Here is a 27,038-nt window from a genome sequence, read left to right as displayed (position 1 = left end):
AGGGGCAGAGACAGAGAGAGCGAGAGAGTTATGATAAACGTGCATGCGTCGCCAGGCTCTGCTTTTTATCCATAGATTTATCAGATTTCATTTTTTATTATCTATAGCAGGGGTGTCAAAAGTGTGCCCCGGAGGCCATTTGCGGCCCACAGCTAATGTTTTAAAGGCCTACGGCACATTCTAAAAATACTATTAAAATAAACAAAAACATAACAAAAGTGAAATAAAAAAGCTTAAAGGTTAAATGTAATTTAGAAAAAGTTGCAATGTTGACTAATAAAACAAAGCTGTTTTTTTTTCTTTCAAACTGTCAATGCTCAAAACATAATATTGAATCAAAATCAATGTTATTAGGAATTATTGACCTATCCAAGGTTCTGATTACTTCACATCAAATATTCCACTAAGAAAAATATTTTTGGTGGAAGATTTTGCAAATTTGGTAAATAAATAACCCAAAAATGTATATTTTGTTGTTTTCTTACTGTACCGAAAATGAATCAAACCGTGACCTCTAAACCGAGGTACGTACCGAACCGACATTTTTGTGTACCGTTACACCCCTAGTTATTGTGTATACTTTGGTTACTTGCTGTGAAACATTTTCAGTTCTATGACCTATTGTCAAAGTATCGGATCAGGACTCGCAAACAGATCGAATCTGAGGCCAAAAATGCTGATCGGGACATCCCTACTATTAGAGGTGGGAATCACTGGGCACCTCACGCTTAAAAATCGATTATTGATGCATCTTTGATTTATATTTATTGATGCAGTTTTACATTTCTTTTCATTTCACTAAACAAGCATTCATCACTTGCAGCTTTTAAAAACAGTGCATTTGTAATAAGAAATAGTTGAATTGATTCCAATTGCATTTATTTAATTAATGGAAATGTGTGCAAAACTGGGGCATAAGTAGCCTAAAATAAAGGAGCTGGTCGGATCTCTCGGTGAGGTGGCTCACTGCGTTCAGTCAAATTTTTGAACTGTCTGCATTTTTTTTATCTACAGTAAATAAATATTGGATTATTGACATTTACTAATCGATTTTACAACCGCCTACGTCCGAATTGCGATGCAACTATAAATCGATTATTTCCCCCACCTTTACCTACTATCAAAATGACACTGGACAATTTGTTAGCTTTATGCAAATGTTTGTTTACTAAACATTATGCTTTTTCAAACAGCTCAACACAAATGGACACAAACACTCTCTTACAGACATAAACACACACACTATCTCTCACACAAACATGACTGTACTATAAATGATGGTTTGAAAAATACCTGACATGACTTGCTTGTTAAACGCATGTCCAAAAAAATAGTGGCATTAAAGATAATTAGCGTTAACTTCTTATCTCGTTAACTTTGACAGCCCTAATTAATATGTAAAACACAGTTAACCAGTCTTTATGGTGAAAGGTTCCAGCTTTCTTCTTCTAACATTCTTCTTCTCTTAACTTGCACCTCATGCAATGTAATTATGTTGTTCTTGGGGCTTTTTTTTCTTGAGAAAGTGTTTTTTAAAAAGCTACAAAACTATCGATTCATTTTAATTAGAAAAGAGCTTTGATTTATATCCTGTTGCTATTTAATCGTTTGAGTGTAACTCAAAAAGGTTGGCAAGCAGAAAAGCATGTGTTTAAACTTTTTTCCCTAAAATACTTATTGAGGCTAGAAAAGTGTGTTTCATCTGATTACTCTAATCGGAAGATTACTCGATTAAGCGAACAAACGCTTCGATTGATTACTCGATTAAGCGAACAAACCACTCGATAGAATACTTGATTAATCGAACATACTAATCGATAGATTATTTGATTAATCGAACAAACTACTCTATAGGTTACCCGATTAAGCGAACAAATTACTTGATTAAGCAAACAAACTAATCGATAGATTATTCGATTAATCGAACAAACTACTCTATAGGTTACCCGATTAAGCGAACAAATTACTTGATTAAGCAAACAAACTAATCGATAGATTATTCGATTAATCGAACAAACTACTCGATAGAATACTCGATTAAGCAAACAAACTAATCGATAGATTATTTGATTAATCGAACAAACTACTCGATAGATTACTCAAACAAACCGATCGATATTATTCAATTAAAGAAACTCATCGAAAGATTACTCCGTTAAGCGAACAAAGTAATCACGAGATTACTCATTAAGCAAACAAACTAATCGATAGATTAATCGATTAATCTTATTTTCGTAACTTGCACCTCTTGCAATGTTATTCGGTTGGTCTTGAGGCTTTTTTTTCTTCTCGTTTTTACAAACCTACAAAACTATCGATTTATTTGATTGGAAAATAGTTTTGATTTATATTCTTTTGCCAATTAATCGTTTCAGTTTAACTAAAAAAAAGTTGGCAAGCAGAAAAATATTTATTTAAAATGTTTTCTCTAAAAACTTATTGAGGCTAGAAAAGTGTGTTTCATCCGATTACTCTGATCAATAGATTACTCGATTAAGCGAACAAACTACTCGATAGATTACTCGATTAATCGAACAAACTACTTGATAAATTTATTGATTAATCGAACAAACTAATCAATAGATTATTCGATTAATCGAACAAACTACTCGATAGATTAACCATACAAACTAATCAATAGATTACTCGATTAAGCGAACAAACTGCTCGATAGATTACTCGATTAATCGAACAAACTAACCGATTATTTGATTAATAGAGCAAACTACTCGATAGATTAATTGTGCAAACTAATCACTAGATTACTCGATTAATCGAACAAACTAATTGATCGATTATTTGAGTAATAGAACAAAATACTCGACAGATTAATCGTACAAACTAATCAATAGATTACTCGATTAATCGAACAAACTACTCAATAGATTAATCGAACAAACTACTCGATAGATTACTCGATTAATCGAACAAACTAATCGATATATTACTCGATCAATCGAACAAACTACTTGACAGATTATTAGATTAATCGAACAAACTACTCGGTAGATTGCTCGATTAATCGAACAAACAAATCGATAGATTATTTGATTAATAGAACATACTCGATAGATTAATCGTACAAACTAATCAATAGATTACTCGATTAATCGAACAAATTATTCAATAGATTATTCGATTAATCGAACAAACTACTCGATAGATTACTGGATTAATCGTACAAACTAATCAATAGATTATTCGATTAATAGAACAAACTACTCGATAGATTAATCGTACAAACTAATCGATAGATTACTCAATTAACCGAACAAACTAATCGATAGATTATTCGATAGATTACTCAAACAAACCAATCGATATTACTCAATTAAAAAAACTAATTGAAAGATTACTCCATTAAGCGAACAAAGTAATCGTGAGATTACTCATTCAGCGAACAAACTAATCGACAGATTAATTGATTAATTGAAAAAACTAATCGATATATTACTCCATTCTAAAAATAATCAATAGCTGCAGCCCTAATTTGCTGATATCTTGCATGAAAGTGGCATTCTATCTGACTTTAGATGTCTATTTTTAGTCAAACTAGTTGGACTTTATTAGGTCTACTGTTATCTGGACAAGAATGATGGCCAAACCACCAGCTTGACAACATTGATAGTGTTTGTTCGACGTGATGGAGTCGACCTCACGGCGCTGTGCCCTTCGGTCGTCACTGCTGATGATATCAAAACTTCCATTTTGGTGTTTGTGTGCTGACTTGCTGAGAGACAAATGCTGCGCTCGGCTGCAGCAATTCTGCAGTCTTTGCTTCTAATTTGCTCGCTTTGCTGCACACTCCTTCATTTTCTTTCTTCTTCCAGCTCCCTGTTATGTTGTTATTATCTAAGTGTGGCTTTACCTTTTTGCCCACAGAGGACGTTTTTGGATGCACAAAGAGCAGTGATCGAAGATTTTGCCATGAACAAAAACAAGAAAGAGCGAGAGTTCTACAGCCTCGATGTAGGGGACTCAACCTTTACAGTATTGAAACGATACCAGAATCTAAGACCCATCGGCTCGGGGGCGCAGGGGATCGTCTGGTGAGCGCTTCAACCTCATTTGTATTCTAGCGAGCCGCCGGTTTCAAATCCAAAATATTTTGTGTCCTTTTTGTTATTCAGCTCAGCCTATGACCAAGTCCTTGAGAGAAACGTCGCCATCAAGAAGCTGAGTCGGCCATTTCAGAACCAGACTCATGCCAAGAGGGCGTTCAGGGAGCTGGTGCTCATGAAATGTGTCAATCACAAAAATGTACGTAAGCAAACAACTTGTTATTACATTTTTGTCCGTTTCACTCATGTCTTGCCACCCCACAGATCATCGGCCTGTTAAATGTTTTCACACCCCAAAAATCCCTAGAAGAGTTCCAGGATGTGTAAGTGTCTCTTTTTGTTGGTCTTTCCGAGTGCTGGTGTTTGTTAGGGAAGCGACTATAGTATTTTCTCTCTTGTATTTTAGATACTTGGTGATGGAGCTGATGGACGCCAACCTTTGTCAGGTCATTCAGATGGAGCTCGACCACGAGAGGCTGTCTTATCTGCTCTATCAGATGTTGTGTGGTATCAAACACCTCCACGCCGCCGGCATCATTCACAGGGTAACTGTTAGCTAATAAGGACTTTCTGCACTTAGGCAGGCCTGTTACTAAGGATGACTGATATGGCCTAAAATCTCTATCGTGATATGCGATAATGACATATATCACGATACATTATTTGGCATATGAATGCTAATTGAACCATTTCAAAACTGGTTATAAATGCTCATAATATAGCTGCTGACATATGCAGTAGCATATTACATATTTTTCAGTTGTATTATTTTCACAAAACTATTATTAATCTACTTTGTGGTTAACTATACAGTACCAAGTAGTAACAGGGGCAGTATCGGCCATGCCAATGCTAATATTAATACTTAATATTTTAAAGACCTTTAAATTACTTAATTTTGAATCACAACTGTTATTCGCAAAAACACAGGATTGCAGTGTAACAATATCAATCATATTTAAATGATTTCTTTATTTCCTTTGATTACATAGACTTTGTATAATAAAGTAAATAGTGCAAAATAACTAAACAAATACTATTGGCATTTATTTCTAAACAATAACAAAAACAACAAAAAAATGGTTTTGTGGTAATAAAAATATAGATATAATGACTGTAGTATCAACAATATACAGATACTTGGTATCATTACTATCGATATTTGTATTGATCCTAAATAAATAATGAAAAAAACCAAAAACAAAAGCAAACAATTATATTGGCTCTTATTTCCTGAGTTTGTAATCAAAAACAACAAAAAAAGGTTTTGTAATAATAAAAATATGGATCAAATCAAGTTTACTTGTATAGCCCTTAATCACAAATGTCTCAAAGGGCTGCACAGGCCACAACGACATCGGCTCAGATCCCACATCAGAGCAAGAAAAAACTCAACCCACTGTGGTATAGACCAATACTAATACTATACTCGGTATTGTTACTGTCGATATTTGTATGGGTTTTAAGTAAAAAGTGCAATTAAATAAGCAAGCAAAAACTACTATTGGATTTTATTTCCTGAGTTTGTAAATGATAACAAAAACAACAAACATTTTTTTGATCATAAAAATATCGATCTAATCGACCAATACTGATACTATACTCTGTATTGTCACTGTCTATTTTTTATACATTTTAAGTAAATAGTGAAATTAACTAAACAAAAGCAAAAAACACTATTGGGTTTTATTGTCTGAGTCTGTAAACAATAACAAAAACGTTTTTTTGATCCTAAAAATATGGATCTAATCACTGTAGTATCAACCATATACTGATACTATACTTGGTATTGTTACTGTCGATATTTGCATCGAACCTAAGTAAATAGTGCAAAATAGCTGCTTTTCAAAAACTGTTTTTGGCTTTTATTTAATTTGTGAACAATAACAAAAACGCCCAAAACGATTTTTTGACAATAAGAATATGGATCTAATCACTGTAGTATCCACCATATACTGATACTAGGTATTGTTACTGTCGACATTTGTGTCGACCCGTAATAAATAGTGCAATTAACTAAACAAAAGCAAGAAATACTTTTGCCTTTTATGTCCTGAGTTTGTAAACAATAACAGAAACAACAAAAAACGCTTTTGTTCTAATAAAAATATCGACCTAATCACTGTAGTATCAACCATATTCGACGCGATACTTGGTATTGTTACTGTTTGAATTTATATTGATCCCCCATCCTTGTTTATTTTTTAGTGCTTTATTCCTAGTGGTTAGCTACACATTTTTGTATCCACGTTGTGTACTGTATTTGAGCTATTTCTCATCCTCCAGTGATAACGATACTTCCAAGCAACGTAGTTCATTTGCCGCTATGGAGGCGAGGATTTGTGATTTAAAAGCTGCACTGTGGAGGGACATTAGCCGCTAGCGAGAACGCTACATTGCGCTGAAGAGGCTACATTGAAGATGTCAAATTTGCGGGACAGAGCTAGAATGTGTCATCAACATGCATTATCACAATATGACGATAGTAATAAAACCTCTATCGTCAGCCATATACAGTACAGGCCAAAAGTTTGGACACACCTTCTCATTCAATGGGTTTTCTTTATGTCCATGACTATTTACATTGTAGATTGTCACTGAAGGCATCAAAAACTATGAATGAACACATGTGGATTTTAGGGCTGCAACTAACGATTAATTTGATAATCGATTAATCTGTCGATTATTACTTCGATTAATAATCGGATAAAAGAGACAAACTACATTTCTATCCTTTCCAGTATTTTATTGAAAAAAAACAGCATACTGGCACCATACTTATTTTGATTATTGTTTCTCAGCTGTTTGTACATGTTGCAGTTTATAAATAAAGGTTTATTTAAAAAAATAATAATAATTTAAAAAGCCTCTGCGCATGCGCATAGCATAGATCCAACGAATCGATGACTAAATTAATCGGCAACTATTTTTATAATCGATTTTAATCGATTTAATCGATTAGTTGTTGCAGCCCTCGTGGAGTTATGTACCTAACAAAAAATTGTGAAATAACTGAGCATGTTTTATACTCCAGTTTCTTCAAAATAGCCACCCTTTGCTCTGATTACTGCTCTGCACACTTTTGGCATTCTCTCGAGGAGCTTCAAGACATAGTCACCTGAAATGGTTTTCACTTCAGAGGTGTGCCTTATCAGGGTTGATCAGTGGAATTTCTTGCTTTATCAACGGGGTTGGGACCATCAGTTGTGTTGTGAAGGAGAAGGTGTGTCCAAACGTTTGGCCTGTACTGTATATAATTTATATTGTGTACTGTCTATATTGTGCAACTCTGCTTGTTACCGATAAAGTCTGGTTTGTTTAGTTAGTAAGAGCTGGGCTTTGTACTCATGCACAAACGTCCAACCTGAAATTGCCATATAATCAAAGCGATGTTAATGCCAGTAATGTTAACAAAGCATGTTTGTTTCATTCACTCACAACATAGACATACCATATTATTTCTAGCAAAAGGATCCAACTAACCGCTGACAGACTGACGGATCGTTAGCACAGCTTCAGGCATAATTTTAAGATGTGCAAAGCCTCGGGTCTGTAAACTGATGTGATCCCCCTTGTTTTTAGGACTTGAAACCCAGCAACATTGTCGTCAAGTCAGATTGCACACTGAAGATTTTGGACTTCGGCTTGGCTCGAACAGCCGCTACGGGCCTCCTGATGACTCCCTACGTGGTGACGCGCTACTACAGAGCACCAGAAGTCATCTTGGGCATGGGCTACCAAGCCAACGGTTAGTGTTTATGTGGGGGGAATAAACAGTGTACTGCTACTCGGTCTGTGAGCTCACTAACCAGCATTGGCCTAACCTGTGTGTTCCTCTCACTTCTTACCCGTTATGTTAACTACTAGTGGACATTTGGTCTGTGGGCTGCATACTGGCTGAAATGGTTCGCCATAAAATCCTTTTCCCCGGACGGGATTGTATCCTTGTGGGTTCCGATTTTCCTCATCACGCATTATTTGATTAATTCTAACAGACTTTGCCAAGTATTTGACTCATTGACTTGTCTAATCTATCCTGCATGAACTGCATGTTTTTCATTTCCAAACAGTGTATTGTACTAATACCATCATGTTGCCATTATTTTGTGTATGTTTTGACCATCACTCCTTTGTTTGCATGTGCATGCACTTCTGTATCATCTATAAACGTCCACCCCCAGTGGATGTATGGTCAGTAGGCTGCATAGTGGCCGAGATGATCAGGGGAAGTGTGTTGTTCCCCGGCACTGATCGTATCCTTCCCCCATCATGTGCGTGCTCCAATGTGTCGCCGCTTCATTCCGTGTGAAGAAATTATACACTTTCCATTTCACCTCCACCTTCCACATTTCATTTTTTTTAACCATCATTTGCAGTTGTGAAGTTGGGTTTTTGTTCATGCTAAAGTTGATTATTTTTGTAGTTCTATTTAGTTCCTGTAGGAGCAACAGTGAGCTTCTGTCATTCAACAAAGATGGCAACCGTCTAACCCAGGGGTGTCCAAACTTTTTCCACTGAGGGCCGCACACGGAAAAATTAAAGCATGTGGGGGCCATTTTGATATTTTTCATTTTCAAACCATAACAAAATATATGGATTTTTTTAATTTATTTTACCTTTAGGGGTCCCGGGGACCATAAAGGGTCTCAGTCATAAAAATGTTGAAAATAAGTCAGATTATTATTTTTTTTAAATTATTTAACGCTTACAGTAAATCTCTATATCAACTTCAAGTTGATATAAAGTAATACAAATTAAAAAAGTATATGCAGTTTTTAGTAATTAGAGCCCTAAAAGATCGATAATGCAGGACACCATTGATTTTAATTATTTCATATTTTTGAGTAATCACAGTGAAAAGATAAATAAAAAATCACAAAATATATTTGGGATCCAAAAGGTGCCCCACTCATAAAGGGATACAATTTTATTAGGTTTTTCTTTTGCTTCCAACACTTAAGTTACGAGATCAACTTCAGATATATCTGTCGATTTTATGCTGGAACTATTATTTTGTTTGTTTTATGCGCTTTTGTCAAAGAAAACGTTTATGTTTTTATATGGCCACTACACAATATATGCAATATTTACCACATAAAAATTTTTAAAGTGAAATATTTGAAGTAATTGGAGCCCTGAAAATAATTCATTATAACATGGATTTTTTGTCTTTTTTTTTTTTTTTTTTTGAGCAATGGCAAAAAAAGAAAAACAAAGAAAGAAAAAAGAAAAAAAAAACAGCCTGCATGGCAACTTTTGTGTCAACATTGCAACTTTTTCTCGTTAGATTTCACCTCATTCCACTTTTTTTAATGTTGTTTTTTATTTTTACAATAGTATTTCCAGAATGTGTGGCGGGCCGGTAAACAATTAGCTGCGGGCCGCAAATGGCCCCCGGGCCGCACTTTGGACACCCCTGGTCTAACCACATTCAAAAGGTAGTGTGACTAAGGAAATGGACAAAAAAAGGAAACGCACTGGTTGAGAGGTTGGAGAATGTTAAAAGAGGAAGCAGAGTTGTTAGCAAACAGGCTTCCTAACCAGGCCAAGTGGACGCCATTTTAAATATGTTTCATTGTGCTAGGTTAGCATTACTAGCTTCCTGTTTTTAGCATTAGGCACATTTTTTAAAACTCTTTAAACGAGTTCATAAGGTCCTAAAAAGTTAAGCATATTTGGCTTTAGATATTTAAATGAATTTAAAAATCCACTCTTTCTCCCTACTTTTTCAACGCCATTTTGAACTATTTTTTGACCTTGCAGTAAACTCATGCTAAGTTAGCGTTAACAATTCTGAAAGCTTTCTCGGCTTAATTTTTTCAAAACTCCTCCTGTTAATATATTAATACGTTAATATAACACTGTACAACTACTGTGTTATGCTAAGTGACCTATCATGAAGTTAGAATACTCCTGAAAGCTAACCTGCCTGCGCTATTATTTAAAACAAAATGATGAAATAAATGTGAACCGCGTGGAGAGCAAGCGAATAAATAGTGGTCAAAATGTTTTGGAAGATACATGTAATACAGATATCCTCTTACGTTTTATAATCAGTATACAAATGATTGCTGAAAATGGTTGCTAAGTCCTGCTTTATGGCAGCCATTTTTTTTTAAACCAAAGCTTGCTTTAATTCTACAAACGTGTGCTTAAGGTTTCCTTAAAAATGTCTTCCAAATTTTTCTAAACACCTTAGAGTCACAGTACTCTAGGGGTTTGATTTACTAAAGCTTTGCGTGAGCTAAAACACGATAAACTTGATACCAGGGGAAAATTCAAATATGTTACTTAGTGTTGGCCCGATACCAATATTTTGGTACCGGTACCAGAATTATTTCGATACTTTTTGGTACTTTACGGTATATTTCTAAATAAAGGGGACCACAAAAAAATTGCATTATTGGCTTTATTTTAACAAAAAATCTTACGGTACATTAAACATATGTTTCTTATTGCAGGTTTGTCCTTAAATAAAATAGTGAACATACAAGACAATTTGTCTTTTATTAGTAAGTAACCAAACAAAGGCTCCTAATTTAGCTGCTGACATATGCAGTAATATATTGTGTCATTTATCATTCTATTATTTTGTCAACATTATTAAGGACAAGTGGTAGAAAATGAATTAATAATCTACTTGTTAATTTACTGTTAATATCTGCTTACTTTCTCTTTTAACATGTTCTATCTACACTTGTGTTAAAATGTAATAATCACTTATTCTTCAGTGTTTGATACTTTACATTAGTTTTGGATGATACCACAAATTTGGGTATCAATCCGATACCAAGTAGTTACAGGATCATAAATTGGTCATATTCAAAGTCCTCATGTGTCCAGAGACGTATTTCCTGAGTTTATAAACATAATATAAATGAAAGAAGATGTTGTGATACCAAAAAATATTGATGTAATCATAGTAGTATCGACTAGATACGCTACTGTACTTGGTATAATTACAGTGGATGTTAGGTGTAGATCCACCAATGGCGTTTGTTTATATTTTGACGCCGCGGAGCTACGGTGTGTAGTGAAGCATGTTTTGTCCTGCAGGGATGATACTTGTAAGAAACTTACTTTATTTGTCGCCATGGAGGCGAGGACCAGTACTTTTCAGAGGCGGTATAGTACTAAAAATGATTCATTAGTATCCTGGTACTATACTAATACCGGTATACCGTACAACCCTATTATGACGCGATGTGATTTGTCAGCACTCCATGTATTGCATTTTTTTAAGCACATTTGAGCACACGGCTGTGAGAAAGGAGTGCTCCCTGCAAATACACACGATGGACAGAGGACAGATGTGTCTAGTAAAAAATATTAGACACATCATCTATTCAGCATACTTTTATAATTTCATAGCTACTGGGTGACTTAAAGGGCTGATTAAAACAAAATTAAATTGATACGTTTTGGTGGCATTTAATAATTTTTTAATGACTAAAATGTATATTCTTAAAATATTGATAAAAACTTCTTGAAGTATGCATTTTTTTGCATCTGGAGCTAAGTAGCGCAGACCACCTCCCATGCAGCTACAGCAGTTAAAAAGAAAATGTTTTTTTTTTTTAATATAGATGCACTGCACGACTGCTTCTAAAATGCCCATAACAAGGTGGTACAAGTCTGCTGCTTGTTTGAAAACATAGCAAAACGCCACAGGCACGATAACATGAATGCGCAGTAAATGAGTGTCTCCATGGCGATGCCCCCTACGGTACATGCAAAATCCTCACGATCTGCACCACTTTTCAATTGCTCCCGCAGTCTCAGTAGATCACACGCAACACGCCCACTAATACTACGCGCCATTTTATACATTGCGCAAGCTGTTTAGCGTGAGGTATTTGGATCTTAGTGCACCAGGCCCTCGTGTTTTTTTGTTTTCAAAGTGAATTGAGCGGTGTGAAAAAGATTAAGTCCGTCTTTTTGTGTTTTTGTCAGGAAAAATGGCAGCGCAAGCAATACAGTAGGGTTGCATGTTTTGCCAGATTGTCACCCTTTCGTGTTTAGCGTTTCAGGACTAGAAGAGTTAAATACATGAGAACACCTCATTGTGGTGTGGATGGTATTCCAGTAAACACACATCACCTCATCTAAAAGCTGCAATATGAGGAGGAACTGTTGAATTTTAGTCTAGTTGTGTTAAAGTATTATGTCTGTAGGAGTACATTTTCCTTAATATGAACGCCTCTCAGACATTGATCAGTGGAACAAAGTCATCGAGCAGCTCGGCACGCCAACTCAGGACTTTCTCATGAAACTCAACCAGTCGGTAAGAACGTACGTGGAAAACCGGCCGCGCTACGCTGGATACAGCTTTGAGAAACTCTTCCCGGACGTTCTCTTCCCTGCCGATTCCGACCACAACAAACTGAAAGGTGCCGTTTTCTTCGAACTGCTGTTATCAGAGATAATTCCTCAAAGCAGAATGTAACTGAGAGCTTTGTCTCACCCCCTCAGCAAGCCAGGCAAGAGATCTTTTATCCAAGATGTTAGTGATCGATGCCTCCAAGCGCATATCTGTAGACGAGGCCCTGCAGCACCCCTATATCAACGTTTGGTATGACCCAGCCGAAGTGGAGGCGGTATGTTGACTGCATGACACGGTGTTCGTCATTTTTTGTCTAATCCTATTCAAGCCGTCCTCTTCTCCTTGTTGTCTTCTCCAGCCCCCGCCCAAGGTTCTTGACAAGCAGCTGGATGAGAGGGAGCATACTGTGGAGGAGTGGAAAGGTTAGATAGCAACTTATCACTTTTCATTGTCAGTTTGAGGTGATACAAAAGTAACCAACTCATCAAGTTCCCGGTCCACTGCTTTCTACAAACCCTGTTTCCATATGAGTTGGGAAATTGTGTTAGATGTAAATATAAACGGAATACAATGATTTGCAAATCATTTTCAACCCATATTCAGTTGAATATGCTACAAAGACAACATATTTGATGTTCAAACTGATAAACTTTTTTTTTGTGTGCAAATAATCATTAACTTTAGAATTTGATGCCAGCAACACGTGACAGAGAAGTTGGGAAAGGTGGCAATAAATACTGATAAAGTTGAGGAATGCTCATCAAACACTTATTTGGAACATCCCACAGGTGAACAGGCAAATTGGGAACAGGTGGGTGCCATGATTGGGTATAAAAGTAGATTCCATGAATGCTCAGTCATTCACAAACAAGGATGGGGCGAGTGTCACCACTTTGTCAACAAATGCGTGAGCAAATTGTTGAACAGTTTAAGAAAAACTGCTATTGCGAGGAATTTAGGGATTTCACCATCTACGGTCCGTAACATCATCAAAGGGTTCAGAGAATCTGGAGAAATCACTGCACGTAAGCAGCTAAGCCCGTGACCTTCGTTCCCTCAGGCTGTACTGCATCAACAAGCGACATCAGTGTGTAAAGGATATCACCACATGGGCTCAGGAACACTTCAGAAACCCACTGTCAGTAACTACAGTTGGTCGCTACATCTGTAAGTGCAAGTTAAAACTCTCCTATGCAAGGCGAAAACCGTTTATCAACAACACCCAGAAACGCCGTCGGCTTCGCTGGGCCTGAGCTCATCTAAGATGGACTGATACAAAGTGGAAAAGTACTCTGTGGTCTGACGAGTCCACATTTCAAATTGTTTTTGGAAACTGTGGACGTCGTGTCCTCCGGACCAAAGAGGAAAAGAACCATCCGGATTGTTATAGGGGCAAAGTTGAAAAGCCAGCATCTGTGATGGTATGGGGGTGTATTAATGCCCAAGACATGGGTAACTTACACATCTGTGAAGGCGCCATTAATGCTGAAAGGTACATACAGGTTTTGGAGCAACATATGTTGCCATCCAAGCAACGTTATCATGGACGCCCCTGCTTATTTCAGCAAGACAATGCCAAGCCACGTGTTACATCAACGTGGCTTCATAGTAAAAGAGTGCGGGTACTAGACTGGCCTGCCTGTAGTCCAGACCTGTCTCCCATTGAAAATGTGTGGCGCATTATGAAGCCTAAAATACCACAACGGAGACCCCCGGACTGTTGAACAACTTAAGCTGTACATCAAGCAAGAATGGGAAAGAATTCCACCTGAGAAGCTTCAAAAATGTGTCTCCTCAGTTCCCAAACGTTTACTGAGTGTTGTTAAAAGGAAAGGCCATGTAACACAGTGGTGAACAGCCCTTTCCCAACTACATTGGCACGTGTTGCAGCCATGAAATTCTAAGTTAATTATTATTTGCAAAAAAAAAAAAAAGTTTATGAGTTTGAACATCAAATATCTTGTCTTTGTAGTGCATTCAACTGAATATGGGTTGAAAAGGATTTGCAAATCATTGTATTCCGTTTATATTTACATCTAACACAATTTCCCAACTGATATGTAAACGGGGTTTGTAATTAATACTAAAAAAGGGGTCACTTAAAGGGAAACTTCACTTTTTTATTTTGGCCATTACCCACAACTGTGATGTGAGACAAAATCACACACGTCTTTCCCTTTTTTGTGCATTCTAAATAGTAAAAAACTGCTAGTAAGAGGGGGATAAAAATACAGGTGATGGATATACAATCTATTACATTCATAAGCACTCTAAAAACATTGTATATACATGCTATTGTCAGGACTTTGTTCAAAAATAGGACTCAGATGCAGAGTGGAGAACAATCCGGCAGGCTTTTATTTTGATTGTTACTTTTCACCTCCAGAGTCAGGGCAATACAACAACGGCTATAATCTGATAACTAGGCGAAACCGTTCCACAAAAAAGGAACAACCGAAAATCACTCCTAAGGGAGGAAACAAAAAATATAAATCGCGAACTATACTTAGTGCGGAATATAACTGTGAAATTTAACAATAACAAAAAAAAACGCTCCAAAAGGAGGGAGAAACATCCATCCATCCATCCATTTCCTACCGCTTGTCCCTTTTGGGGTCGCGAGGGGTGCTGGAGCCTATCTCAGCTGCATTCAGGCGGAAGGTGGGGTACACCCTGGACAAGTCGCCACCTCATCGCAGGGCCAACACAGATAGACAGACAACATTCACACTCACATTCACACACTAGGGCCAATTTAGTGTTGCCAATCAACCTATCCCCAGGTGCATGTCTTTGGAGGTGGGAGGAAGCCGGAGTACCCGGAGGGAACCCACGCAGTCACAGGGAGAACATGCAAACTCCACACAGAAAGATCCCGTGCCTGGGATTGAACTCAGGACTACTCAGGACCTTTGTATTGTGAGGCACATGCACTAACCCCTGTGCCACCGTGCTGGGAGAAACAATGGGCTATAAAACTTCGTCACTGTTCCTGATCTAGAAAAATAGTTAACCAAAAATTCACTCAAAAATTGAGGATAAGGAGGAACTGTAAAAATAAAGTGAAACTCACCACTTTGACTGCAAAACTATATAACCAAAAATCCCTCTGCTTAAAGGCCTACTGAAATGATTTTTTTCTATTTAAACGGGGATATCAGATCCATTCTATGTGTCATACTTGATCATTTCGCGATATTGCCATATTTTTGCTGAAAGGATTTAGTAGAGAACATCGACGATAAAGTTTTGGTCGCTGATAAAAAAGCCTTGCCTGTACCGGAAGTAGCGTGACGTCACAGGTTGAAGGGCTCCTCACATACATTTCCCCATTGTTTACAATGCAGCGAGAGCGATTCGGACCGAGAAAGCGACGATTACCCCATTAATTTGAGCGAGGATGAAAGATTCATGGATGAGGAACGTGAGAGTGAAGGACTAGAGTGCAGTGCAGGACGTATCTTTTTTCACTCTGACCGTAACTTAGGTACAAGGGTTCATTGGATTCCACACTTTCTCCTTTTTCTATTGTGGATCACGGATTTGTATTTTAAACCACCTCGGATACTATATCCTCTTGAAAATGAGAGTCGAGAACGCAAAATGGACATTCACAGTGACTTTTATCTCCACGACAATACATCGGCGAAGCTCTTTAGCTACGGAGCTAACGTGATAACATCGGGCTTAAATGCAGATAGAAACAAAATAAATAAACCCCTGACTGGAAGGATAGACAGAAAATCAACAATACTATAGACCATGGACATGTAACTATACGTTTAATGCTTTCCAGCCTGGCGAAGCTTAACAATGCTGTTGCTAATGACCCCATTGAAGCTAACTTAGCTACGGGACCTCACGGAGCTAACATGATAGCATCTGGCTTAAATGCAGATAGAAACAAAAGAAATAAACCCCTGACTGGGAGGATGGACAGAAAATCAACAATACTATTAAACCATGGACATGTAACAACACAGTTAATGCTTTCCAGCCTGGCGAAGCTTAACAATGCTGTTGCTAACGACGCCATTGAAGCTAACTTAGCTACGGGACCTCGTCAGAGCTAGGATAAAAACATTAGCGCTCCACCTACGCCAGCCCTCATCTGCTCATCAACACCCGTGCTCACCTGCGTTCCAGCGATCGACGGAGCGACGAAGGACTTCACCCGATCATCGATGCGGTCGGCGGCTAGCATCGGATAGCGCGTCTGCTATCCATCTCAAAGTCCTCCTGGTTGTGTTGCTGCAACCAGCCGCTAATACACCGATCCCACCTACAGCTTTCTTCTTCGCAGTCTTCATTGTTCATTAAACAAATTGCAAAAGATTCACAAACACAGATGTCCAGAATACTGTGGAATTTTGCGATGAAATCAGAGCTTTTTGTATTGGATCCAATGGGGTCCGAATACTTCCGTTTCAACCATTGACGTCACGCGCATACGTCATCATACATAGACGTTTTCAACCGGAAGTTTCGCGGGAAATTTAAAATTGCACTTTATAAGTTAACCCGGCCGTATTGGCATGTGTTGCAATGTTAAGATTTCATCATTGATCTATAAACTATCAGACTGCGTGGTCGGTAGTAGTGGGTTTCAGTAGGCCTTTAAAAGGAGAAAATGAAACTCAAAATACCAACAAGGAAAATCAGGATCAGGATCACTCAAAACAAGACGAGACAAGGCACCGTTTTGTGCACTTACGAAAGCGTTATTATTTTACAAAATGACTGATGGCGCTGTTAGATAAGGGTTTACAATAGCATATGCAAACAGAAGTTGAATTAAAATTACGCACAAATTGAGATAATACTTTATTAATCACACATTCTCCTTGTGAGTCAAAAGTAAATGGTCTAGAAATGGCGAGTTTCGGTTTTCCTTCCGGATATGTTGACAACCGTTTATGTTGACATTTTAGTCTGCCAGTCCGAGTGGTGTCAACTAAAACGGGTTCCATTGTACATCATGAAATATCGTCTGAAGTCTGTATATCCATTGACATGGCTTGTTTGAGAAAGACCATAATAAACAGAAGGTTTTCAGTTTGTATTTTCCTCTTATGAGCCCATCTTAAACCCTACCAGGTGATAATGACCCCGCGCTCATTTTTAGAAAGTCACTCCAGTACGAGCGCGTCCAAATTAGAAACATGATGCTGTTTGGAGCGCACAGAATGCAAACACACTTGGACTGCGAAAGCAGTGGCCCACACATGCTATCAAGTACCAATCAGTTCTTCCTTCCTGCTGTGTTGTAGGGCTGATCTATAAGGAAGTCAGCGACTGGGAGGAATGGACGAAAAATGGAGTCATTAGAGGACAGCCGTCTCCTCTAGGTGAGTCATCATTGGAACTGTAGCTGTCAGTCAGGGCTTTAGAGGCGAACTGGTACTTAAAGTGACTCCTCGTTGCCATTGTTGTCTTTGGTGCACTTCCCAAGGGTGGTGACAGTTCTTGAAAGTGCTTGAATCTTGTAAGTTTCACAAGATTCAATATTTGTCAAATTTAAATTCAATTCTGAATAAATTGTTCGTGGGCTGGTTACCGGTTTTAAGGTCTACTCTGGTATTAAAAAGTGACGGTTCCCATACCACTAAAATGTTCCTTCAGACCATTGTGGTAATATAAGGACCCCTCCCACTGCACACAGCTCTTCAGGCTGTATGACCAATGAAGGAGGCGAGTCCCCTGAACTTTCCCCTCCGTTTAAAATGACTAAATAACGTATTTTTCGGACTATAAGGCGCACTTAAAATCTTTTCATTTTCTCAAAACTCGACAGTGCGCCTTAAACCCGGTGCGCCTAATGTACGGAATAATTTTGGTTGTGCTTAACGACCTCCAAGCTATTTTATTTGGTACATGGTGAAATCATAAGTGTGACCAGTAGATGGCAGTCACACATTAGAGATATGTGTAGACTGCAATATGACTCAGGTAAACAACACCAAAATGTTATATGTTCCATTGAAAATATAGAACGTTACACACGGCGCTCAAAAATCTCTCAAAATGTTTTAGTACGACTTTGGTAAGCTATGAAGCCGCACCGCTTGATGGATTGTACTGTGCTTCAACATGCGAGTATTATTATGGTGTGTGTATAAGGTAAGACATATTATCTGGCGTTTTGTTTCACAATATTATGCAAAAGGAACTTTCCTTACCTTCTGGTACCTGCTGATCTGTATTTGGGATCTGCATAAGTCCTGAAAATTTGCGCGCGTCCGCCTTTGTAGTCCGTGCCGACACCGTAGTCGATAAGCGTCTTCTTTTTCTCTATCTTCTTGTTATGGGACATTCATCCTCCGCTGTTGCCATTTGTAATATAAAGTAGTGTAAAGTTGTTACTTATATATGTCAGTAAACTCGCCATGAAAGCGCTAAAACATACCTGTGTAGTGAGTTTACATTATTCACCCAAGGAACTTTAGTTATTAGAGAGTTCCGGTCGGACGGTTTTTCACGTTACACATTTCCGGCGTTGTTATTGCACTAGTGAGCCACGGATGAGAAGACGCTGCTCTGTTATTGATTGAAGTAAAGTCTAAATGTCATTAAAATAGTTAGCTCCATCTTTTGACACTTCTTCCACTCCCGTCCTTGCACGCTACACCACTGAGGCCCGTCTTATTTATCTTGTACATCAATGATTTAGAACAACATTTCCCTGATGCTAATATGCATTTTTCTGCTGACGATACAATTATTCATTGCATTGCATCGCTTCTTCAACAGGCTGTTAATTCCCTGCAGAGGGTCTTTGTTGCTGTGCAGCATTCACTTATCTAAAACTGGTTCTCAATGCTGACTTGACAGAACTTATGTTGTTTTCCAATCATAAGAAAGTGCCTCAAACTCCCCCCGGTAGTGTCCACTCTTGAAGGGAATGTCATAGAAGTGGTGAATGAATATAAATACCTTGGTATTTTATTTGATGACTCCCTCATTTTTAAACCTTTTATTGATAAACTGGTGAAGAAGTTAAAACTTAAATGATCTGTGTTAGATTATGGTGACCTTTTTTATATGAATGCTACTCGTTCCTGCCTTCGGATGGTCGACTTCAGATGCTTTTTTGAGGTTTGTCACAAACTGTCACGTGTACTCTCGGGTGGGATGGCCTTCTGTGTCCACTCGGAGACAGTGTCATTTCTACACGTTTATATACGAGGCTCTTCTGGGACCATTGCCCTCTTACATCTGTACATTGATCACACAGAAGTACAGACTCTTATGTGCTGAGAGCCAACGATCAGCTGTTGCTCTCTGTCCCTTTTGCTACAAAGAGACTGGAAGCAGGCTGATTTTTTTTTATCTTTGAATGCTTTCAAATCAAAAAAGAGCATTTGAAGCTGCTTCCAGTTATTTGTACCGTATTTTCCGGACCATAGGGCGCGCCGGATTATAAGGCACACTGCCAATGAGCGGGTCTAGTCAGGTCTATTTTCATACAAAAGGCGCATTAAAGGGGTCATATTATTTTAATTTTATTGTAAATGTAAAAGACTTCCTTGTGGTCTACATAACATATAATTGTGGTTCTTTGGTCAAAATGTTGCATGGATTATGTTTAACAGATCATCTTCAAGCCGCTTTCTGACAGTCGCTTCCGGATGCGCCGTTTTGTGGGCGTTCTTATTTACGTGGCTCACCTTTGACAGGGTCTTTTCTCCGTCATCTTTGTTGTAGCGGTGTAGCGTGCAAGGACGGGAGTGGAAGAAGTGTCAAAAGATGGAGCTAACTGTTTTAATGACATTCAGACTTTACTTAAATCAACAACGGAGCAGCATCTCCTCATCCGTGGCTCACTAGTGCAATAACAACGCCGGAAATGTGTCCCGTTAAAAACCATCCGACGGGAACTCTCTAAACTAAAGTTCCTTGGGTGAATAATGTCACCTCACTACACCGGTATGCTTTAGTGCTTTCATGGCGTGATTACAGACAGATATAAGTAAGAAGTTTACTCTACTTTATATTAGGGCTGCAACTAACGATTAATTTGATAATCGATTAATCTGTCAATTATTACTTCGATTAATAATCGGATAAAAGAGAAAAACTACATTTCTATCCTTTCCAGTATTTTATTGAAAAAAAACAGCATACTGGCACCATACTTATTTTGATTATTGTTTCTCAGCTGTTTGTACATGTTGCAGTTTATAAATAAAGGTTTATAAAAAAATAAATAATAATAATTAAAAAATAAAATAAAAATTTAAAAATTGGCTCTGCGCAGGCGCATAGCATAGATCCAACGAATCGATGACTAAATTAATCGCCAACTATTTTTATAATCGATTTTAATCGATTTAATCGACTAGTTGTTGCAGCCCTACTTTATATTAGAAATGACAACAGTGGAGGATGAATGTCCCATAACAAGAAGATAGAGGAAAAAAAGACGCTTATCAACTACAGTGTCGGCACGGACTACAAAGGCGGACACGCGCAAATTTTCAGGACTTATGCAGATCCCAAATACAGATCAGCAGGTACCAGAAGGTAAGAAAAGTTGCTTTTGCATAATATTGCGAAATAAAACGCCAGATAATATGTCTTACCTTATACACACACCATAATAACACTCGTATGTTGAAGCACAGTACAATCCATCAAGCGGTGCGGCTTCATAGCTTACCAAAGTCGTACTAAAACATTTTACATTTTCAATGGAACATATAACATTTTGGTGTCGTTTCCTTGAGTCATATTGCAGTCTACACGTATCTCTTATGTGTGACTGCCATCATATTGCAGTCTACATGTATCTCTTATGTGAAACTGCCATCTACTGGTCACACTTATAATTTCACCATGCACCAAATAAAATTACTTCAAGGTTGGTAAGCACAACCAAAATGATTCCGTACATTAGGCGCACTGTCGAGTTTTGTGAAAATGAAAGGATTTTAAGTGCACCTTGGAGTCCGAAAAATACGGTAACTGTTTTACTTGATGTCCATTATGTCATTTTAATGTGTAATGTGATTGCAAATGTAATTTTTTGTGTAACTTTGCTGCCTCTTGGCCAGGACTCACTTGAAAAAAATGTTTTTTTAGTCTCAGTGGGATTTTTTTTCGGGTTAACTAAAGGTTAAATTAAAAATATAAATTTTAATGATCATTTGACAACACTAGTAAAAATATGTTGCAACAGTAAGTATTAGTAGTGGCCTAAGACGTTTGCACCCAAAATGTCAATAAAAAACATTTCAAGAGATAAATATGATGTGTTCAGCTTGATTGATTGATTGATTGAAACTTTTATTAGTAGATTGCACAGTACAGTACATATTCCGTACGATTGACCACTAAATGGTAACACCCGAATAAGTTTTTCAACTTGTTTAAGTCGGGGTCCACGTTAATGAATTCATGGTGCAGTGGTGTGATCCAGGGAGGATACTGTACACCAGGGGTCTCCAAACCTTTTGACTGGAGGTCGCATCGAAAGCCGACTGCATGCAAAGTAACTAGTACATGTGCGTTATTACATATTATAATAATATAATAGCTATATAATTAATGATTATATATAAAAAAAAATTAAAAAATGATTATTATAATTGCATTTAAAAAGTATGTGGAAGTTCAACTCCTAACGTATTTACTTCCATGACAACTAGAGATGTCCGATAATATCGGACTGCCGGTATTATCGGCCGATAAATGCTTTAAAATGTAATATCGGAAATTATCGGTATCGGTTTCAAAATTATCGGTTTCAAAAAGTAAAATGTATGACTTTTTAAAACGCTGCTGTGTACACGGAAGTAGGGAGAAGTACAGAGCGCCAATAAACCTTAAAGGCACTGCCTTTGTGTGCCGGCCCAATCACATAATATCTACGGCTTTTCACACGCACAAGTGAATGCAAGGCATACTTGGTCAACAGCCATACAGGTCACACTGAGGGTGGCCATATAAACAACTTTAACACTGTTACAAATATGCGCCACACTGTGAACCCACACCAAACAAGAATGACAAACACATTTCGGGAGAACATCCGCACCGTAACACAACATAAACAAATACCCAGAACCCCTTGCAGGACTAACTCTTCCGGGACGCTACAATATACACCCCCCGCTCCCCCCCACTTCAACCCCCGCCCCCTGTATAATTACGTATATTTTATCATCATAACTTTATGCTTAAGGGCCGTTGCTATAAATTATTGTCAACCCCAACCCCGCCCACCTCAACCTCCTCATGTCCCAAATTCCAAGCTGCTGTTTTGAGGCATGTTTTTTTTAAAAAAATGCACTTTGTGACTTCAATAATAAATATGGCAGTGCCTTGTTGGCATTTTTTTCCATAACTTGAGTTGATCTATTTTGGAAAGCCTTGTTACATTGTTTAATGCATCCAGCGGGGCATCACAACAAAATTAGGCATAATAATGTGTTAATTCCACGACTGTATATATCGGTATCGGTTGATATCAGAATCGGAATTTAAGAGTTGGACAATATCGGATATTGGCAAAAAAGCCATTATCGGACATCTCCAATGACAACCTCTTTAAAGCTTTGTTTGTGATCAATCAAAAATATCAAGCAGCTAAAAGTCAAACATGTGAGAGTCTTTCACATTTTTCCCATCATGCCTTGCAATGGATTTAAAAGGGTGTCATTTCCATTTTTTTATGGTGATACGGCACTTTTTTTTTTATATATATAATATCCGCAAAGTACAGTAAGCAGGTTGTGTTATGTGTGACCATTTTGTGCTGGTACAATTTTTTTTTTTTCTGCACCATGACTTGGGAAGGTTGTTTGGATCGGGTCATACAAGTAAATGCCGTGCTTACGAACTCAAGAAAGTAAACATCATGGTCACTGACATGAATTGCTCACACTGTCCCCAACATGGTGACAATTTGCCAACTGTCAGGCTTTTTTATTTATAATTTAAATTTAACAATTTAATATTGTCCGTATTTCCGTTGAAACCTATGCCTTGACGTGTGTTTTTCGCAGCACAGGTGCAGCAGTGATCGACAGCCCCCCTCAACCCTCTGCCTCCTCCTCCTCCTCCTCCTCTTCAGCCAATGATGTGTCGTCCATGTCCACAGAGCCCACAGTGACCTCTGAAACAGACAGCAATTTGGACAGCCACACCACTCTCGGGGCTCTGGCTTGTTGCAGATAACACACACACACACACACACACACGCACACACACACTTACTCAACTGTAACCTATCCTCATCAGTGCACCTTATATAGTGTTTGAGATGGGATAGTTCTCATGTTAGTTTGTAGAGCTGCGCTTTTAATGTACAGTTTGTTGTTATTGCCCTCAATACTACTGTAAATGTTTTGAAATTGTACCATTAATATTATTATTATTATTATTATTGTATTTTTGCTGCAATGAATCAAGAGTATGTTTTGATGTGAACCTTGTAACGAGAGGGAAGCATTAGAATGAATTTCAACATCGACGTTTTTTAGCTGCAGCTACACAGTAACCACTGTTAGCACCACACTGTTATTTTTTAAAAATATCTTCTTAAAATGCTGATACAGCACTGGGGTGACGTTTTGAATGAATTCACCATCCAGTAGGTTTTATTATGAATGTTACCATGCATACCTGTAGAGAGTTTTCCTCCATGTTGGCGTATTTTCACATATGTTGGATGTCACTAGTTTCCCTGTAAAACTCACTTTTTTAACTGTAATTTCTCGGTTAAACAACAGGGTGAATGTACGCAAAAAGACAAATAAGGCCAACACGCTGGCGCCGAAAGTAGGAACAATGCAAGCATTTTAATCTAAGCAAGGTTAATTACCTGAAACCTTGGTCAGAAGTACCTTTCTTATCATATTTAATCCATCCATCCATTTTCTACCGCTTGTCCCTCTCGGGGACGCGGGGGTGCTGAAGGATGAACTAAAATTTGAGCTGTAAATCTTAAAATAAACAGTCTTTTAATGTGCCAAAATGCAAAATGTCAGATTTTCCTGTTCTGTTGGCCGATTATTTTCAATTTGGATTTTATTACGGTGTAAAAAAATGAGGGCATTCCCTTATAAAACGCTTCGTAATACATGCTATTACACATGGAATACACGAATCCTCAGTTTTATGATAATAAATGAAATGGTCAATCGCTCATGGATAATTCCAAAACCCAAAACCAGTGAAGTTGGCACGTCGTTGAAATCGTAAATAAAAACAGAATACAATGATTTGCAAATCCTTATATTCAATTGAATAGACTGCAAAGACAAGATTCTTAACGGTCAAACTGGTAAACGTTGTTATTTTTTGCAAATATGAGCTCATTTGGAATTTGATGCCTGCAACATGTTTCAAAAAAGCTGGCACAAGTGGCAAAAAAGACTGAGAAAGTTGAGGAACGCTCATCAAACACTTATTTGGAACAGGTGAACAGGCTAATTGGGAACAGGTGGGTGCCGTGATTGGGTATAAGAGCAGCTTCCATGAAATGCTCAGTCATTCACAAACAAGGATGGGGCGAGGGTCACCACTTTGTCAACAAATGCGTGAGCAAATTGTCGAACGGTTTAAGAACAACATTTCTCAACCAGCTATTGCAAGGAATTTAGGGATTTCACCATCTACGGTCCGTAATACCATCAAAGGATTCAGAGAATCTGGAGAAATCACTGCACGCAAGCGGCTAAGCCCGTGACCTTCGATACTGCATCAAGAAGCCACATCAGTGTGTAAAGGATATCACCACATGGGCTCAGGAATAATTCAGAAACCCACAGTCAGTAACTACAGTTGGTCGCTACATATGTAAGTGCAAGTTAAAACTCTACTATGCAAAGCCAAAGCCATTTATCAACAACACCCAGAAACGCAGTCGACTTTGCTGGGCCCGAGTTAATCTAAGATGGACAGATGCAAAGTGGAAAAGTGTTCTGTGGTCTGACGAGTCCACATTTCAAATTGTTTTTGGAAACTGTGGACGTCGTGTCCTCCGGACCAAAGAGGAAAAGAACCATCCGGATTGTTCTAAGCGCAAAGTTGAAAAACCAGCATCTGTGATGGTATGGGGGTGTATTAGTGCCCAAGACATGGGTAACTTACACATCTGTGAAGGCACCATTAATGCTGAAAGGTACATACAGGTTTTGGAGCAACATATGTTGCCATCCAAGCAACGTTATCATGGACGCCCCTGCTTATTTCAGCAAGACAATGCCAAGCCACATGTTACAACAGCGTGGCTTCGTAGTAAAAGAGTGCGGGTACTAGACTGGCCTGCCTGTAGTCCAGACCTGTCTCCCATTGAAAATGTGTGGCACAATACGAAGCCTAAAATACCACTATGGAGATCCCCGGACTGTTGAACAACTTAAGCTGTAGGAAATAATTCCACCTGAAAAGCTTCAAAAATGTGTCTCCTCAGTTCCCAAACGTTTACTGAGTGTTGTTAAAAGGAAAGGCCATGTAACACAGTGGTAAAAATGCCCTTGTACCAACTTTTTTGCAATGTGTTGCTGCCATTAAATTCTAAGTTAATGATTATTTGCACAAAAAAAAATTAAGTTTCTCAGTTCAAACATGAAATATCTTGTCTTTGCAGTCTATTCAATTGAATATAAGTTGAGAAGGATTTGCAAATCATTGTATTCTGTTTTTATTTACGAATTACACAACGTGCCAACTTCACTGGTTTTGGGTTTGTAGTTGCCAAGTCCCTCTGATGCCCGCTTTTTTGTAAAAACCGCCATCTTGTGGTGTATTTGTCAGAAAAGCAACATAGAGGTGCGCGTTCAGACCAATTTTCACCCTTTCGCTTGCAGCCCTTCAGTTATAAGGGTCAGCACACACAAACAAACACATTGACAAAATGATGTTATTTAAAATTGTCAAAAATAGGTCAAACGGTTAAAGGTATTTAATCTTGTTTGCATTTTCATCGTAATTTTAGCACCGATTTGAACGTACGCTTTCAGACATTGTTCATAGATGTCTGCTATTTAAGATCTTTTATTTAAGTGCCCTTACCTCCTTTCAAGTGATTTTTAACTCCTCTCAAAGTTGAGTTCTACCTCACTAACACGCATTTTTAAAGTTCCAGTATGCATATCACTCAAAAAATGTTGAATATCTCCTTTTTGTCCTTGTATATATTATTTATTTATTTATTTATTTGAAGTGCAAATGCACTTGTTGTATGTAAAATGTACATGTAGCTCAGAAGTTTTGAATGCATTTCCCCGCCCCCTGAATTTGATTGCATTGTTTTCTGTGCAATATAGTTAGATTTTAGAGTAGTCCATACAAGGAGGTGTACATTGTAGTGTAGATGTCAGTTTGGGAGCTGGTCAACAAAGTCGGACTACCGTGCCGGTTCCATTCGGATTGTATCGGAGGACTCCCCCCCCCCCCCCCCGCGGTCATTACAGTGATCTTGTATGGGCACGCCACTCCTTCCCAGAATGCACTTCGGGGATTGTTGTGATGCATGTCCTCGCACTTTCTGGGCCATATTTCAAATGACTGTTGTGGCTTCCTCTTTTTTTTTTGTGGTTTTCCTCTTCAAAGAAAGAATAGAATAGTCTTCGTATTGGATTGAAAGTGCAGGAACCCGAAAGTCAATTAGCGTAACTGGATTGTAAAATACTGACAAATATATTAAA

The 27,038-nt window shown here is 38.1% G+C and overlaps 1 protein-coding gene across 4 annotated transcripts in view; it reads left to right on the top strand.

The window, feature by feature from the left end:
- Nucleotides 1-27,038, top strand: part of LOC133657144 (mitogen-activated protein kinase 8-like) — a 48,215-nt gene that overhangs the window by 21,067 nt on the left and 110 nt on the right. For 2 of the 4 annotated variants that reach the window (XM_062058106.1, XM_062058108.1), the window contains 11 exons: nucleotides 3,883-4,049; nucleotides 4,131-4,260; nucleotides 4,326-4,384; nucleotides 4,468-4,606; nucleotides 7,644-7,809; nucleotides 7,929-8,000; nucleotides 12,269-12,451; nucleotides 12,534-12,658; nucleotides 12,743-12,806; nucleotides 17,655-17,732; nucleotides 23,396-27,038. The exon at nucleotides 23,396-27,038 is cut by the window's right edge and continues 110 nt beyond it. In XM_062058106.1, the coding sequence (XP_061914090.1) occupies nucleotides 3,883-4,049; nucleotides 4,131-4,260; nucleotides 4,326-4,384; nucleotides 4,468-4,606; nucleotides 7,644-7,809; nucleotides 7,929-8,000; nucleotides 12,269-12,451; nucleotides 12,534-12,658; nucleotides 12,743-12,806; nucleotides 17,655-17,732; nucleotides 23,396-23,562 (1,350 nt within the window). In that variant the 3' untranslated portion in view covers nucleotides 23,563-27,038. Of the gene's footprint in view, nucleotides 1-3,882; nucleotides 4,050-4,130; nucleotides 4,261-4,325; nucleotides 4,385-4,467; nucleotides 4,607-7,643; nucleotides 7,810-7,928; nucleotides 8,001-8,242; nucleotides 8,315-12,268; nucleotides 12,452-12,533; nucleotides 12,659-12,742; nucleotides 12,807-17,654; nucleotides 17,733-23,390 lie in introns of all 4 variants that reach the window. The other 2 variants (XM_062058107.1, XM_062058109.1) reach the window with 2 other exon arrangements.

This window comes from Entelurus aequoreus, linkage group LG09 (assembly GCF_033978785.1).
Source record: "Entelurus aequoreus isolate RoL-2023_Sb linkage group LG09, RoL_Eaeq_v1.1, whole genome shotgun sequence".
Lineage (NCBI taxonomy): Eukaryota > Metazoa > Chordata > Actinopteri > Syngnathiformes > Syngnathidae > Entelurus > Entelurus aequoreus.
The sequence above is the reverse complement of the archived record's forward strand: the minus strand, read 5'-3'. Positions and strand labels throughout refer to the sequence as shown.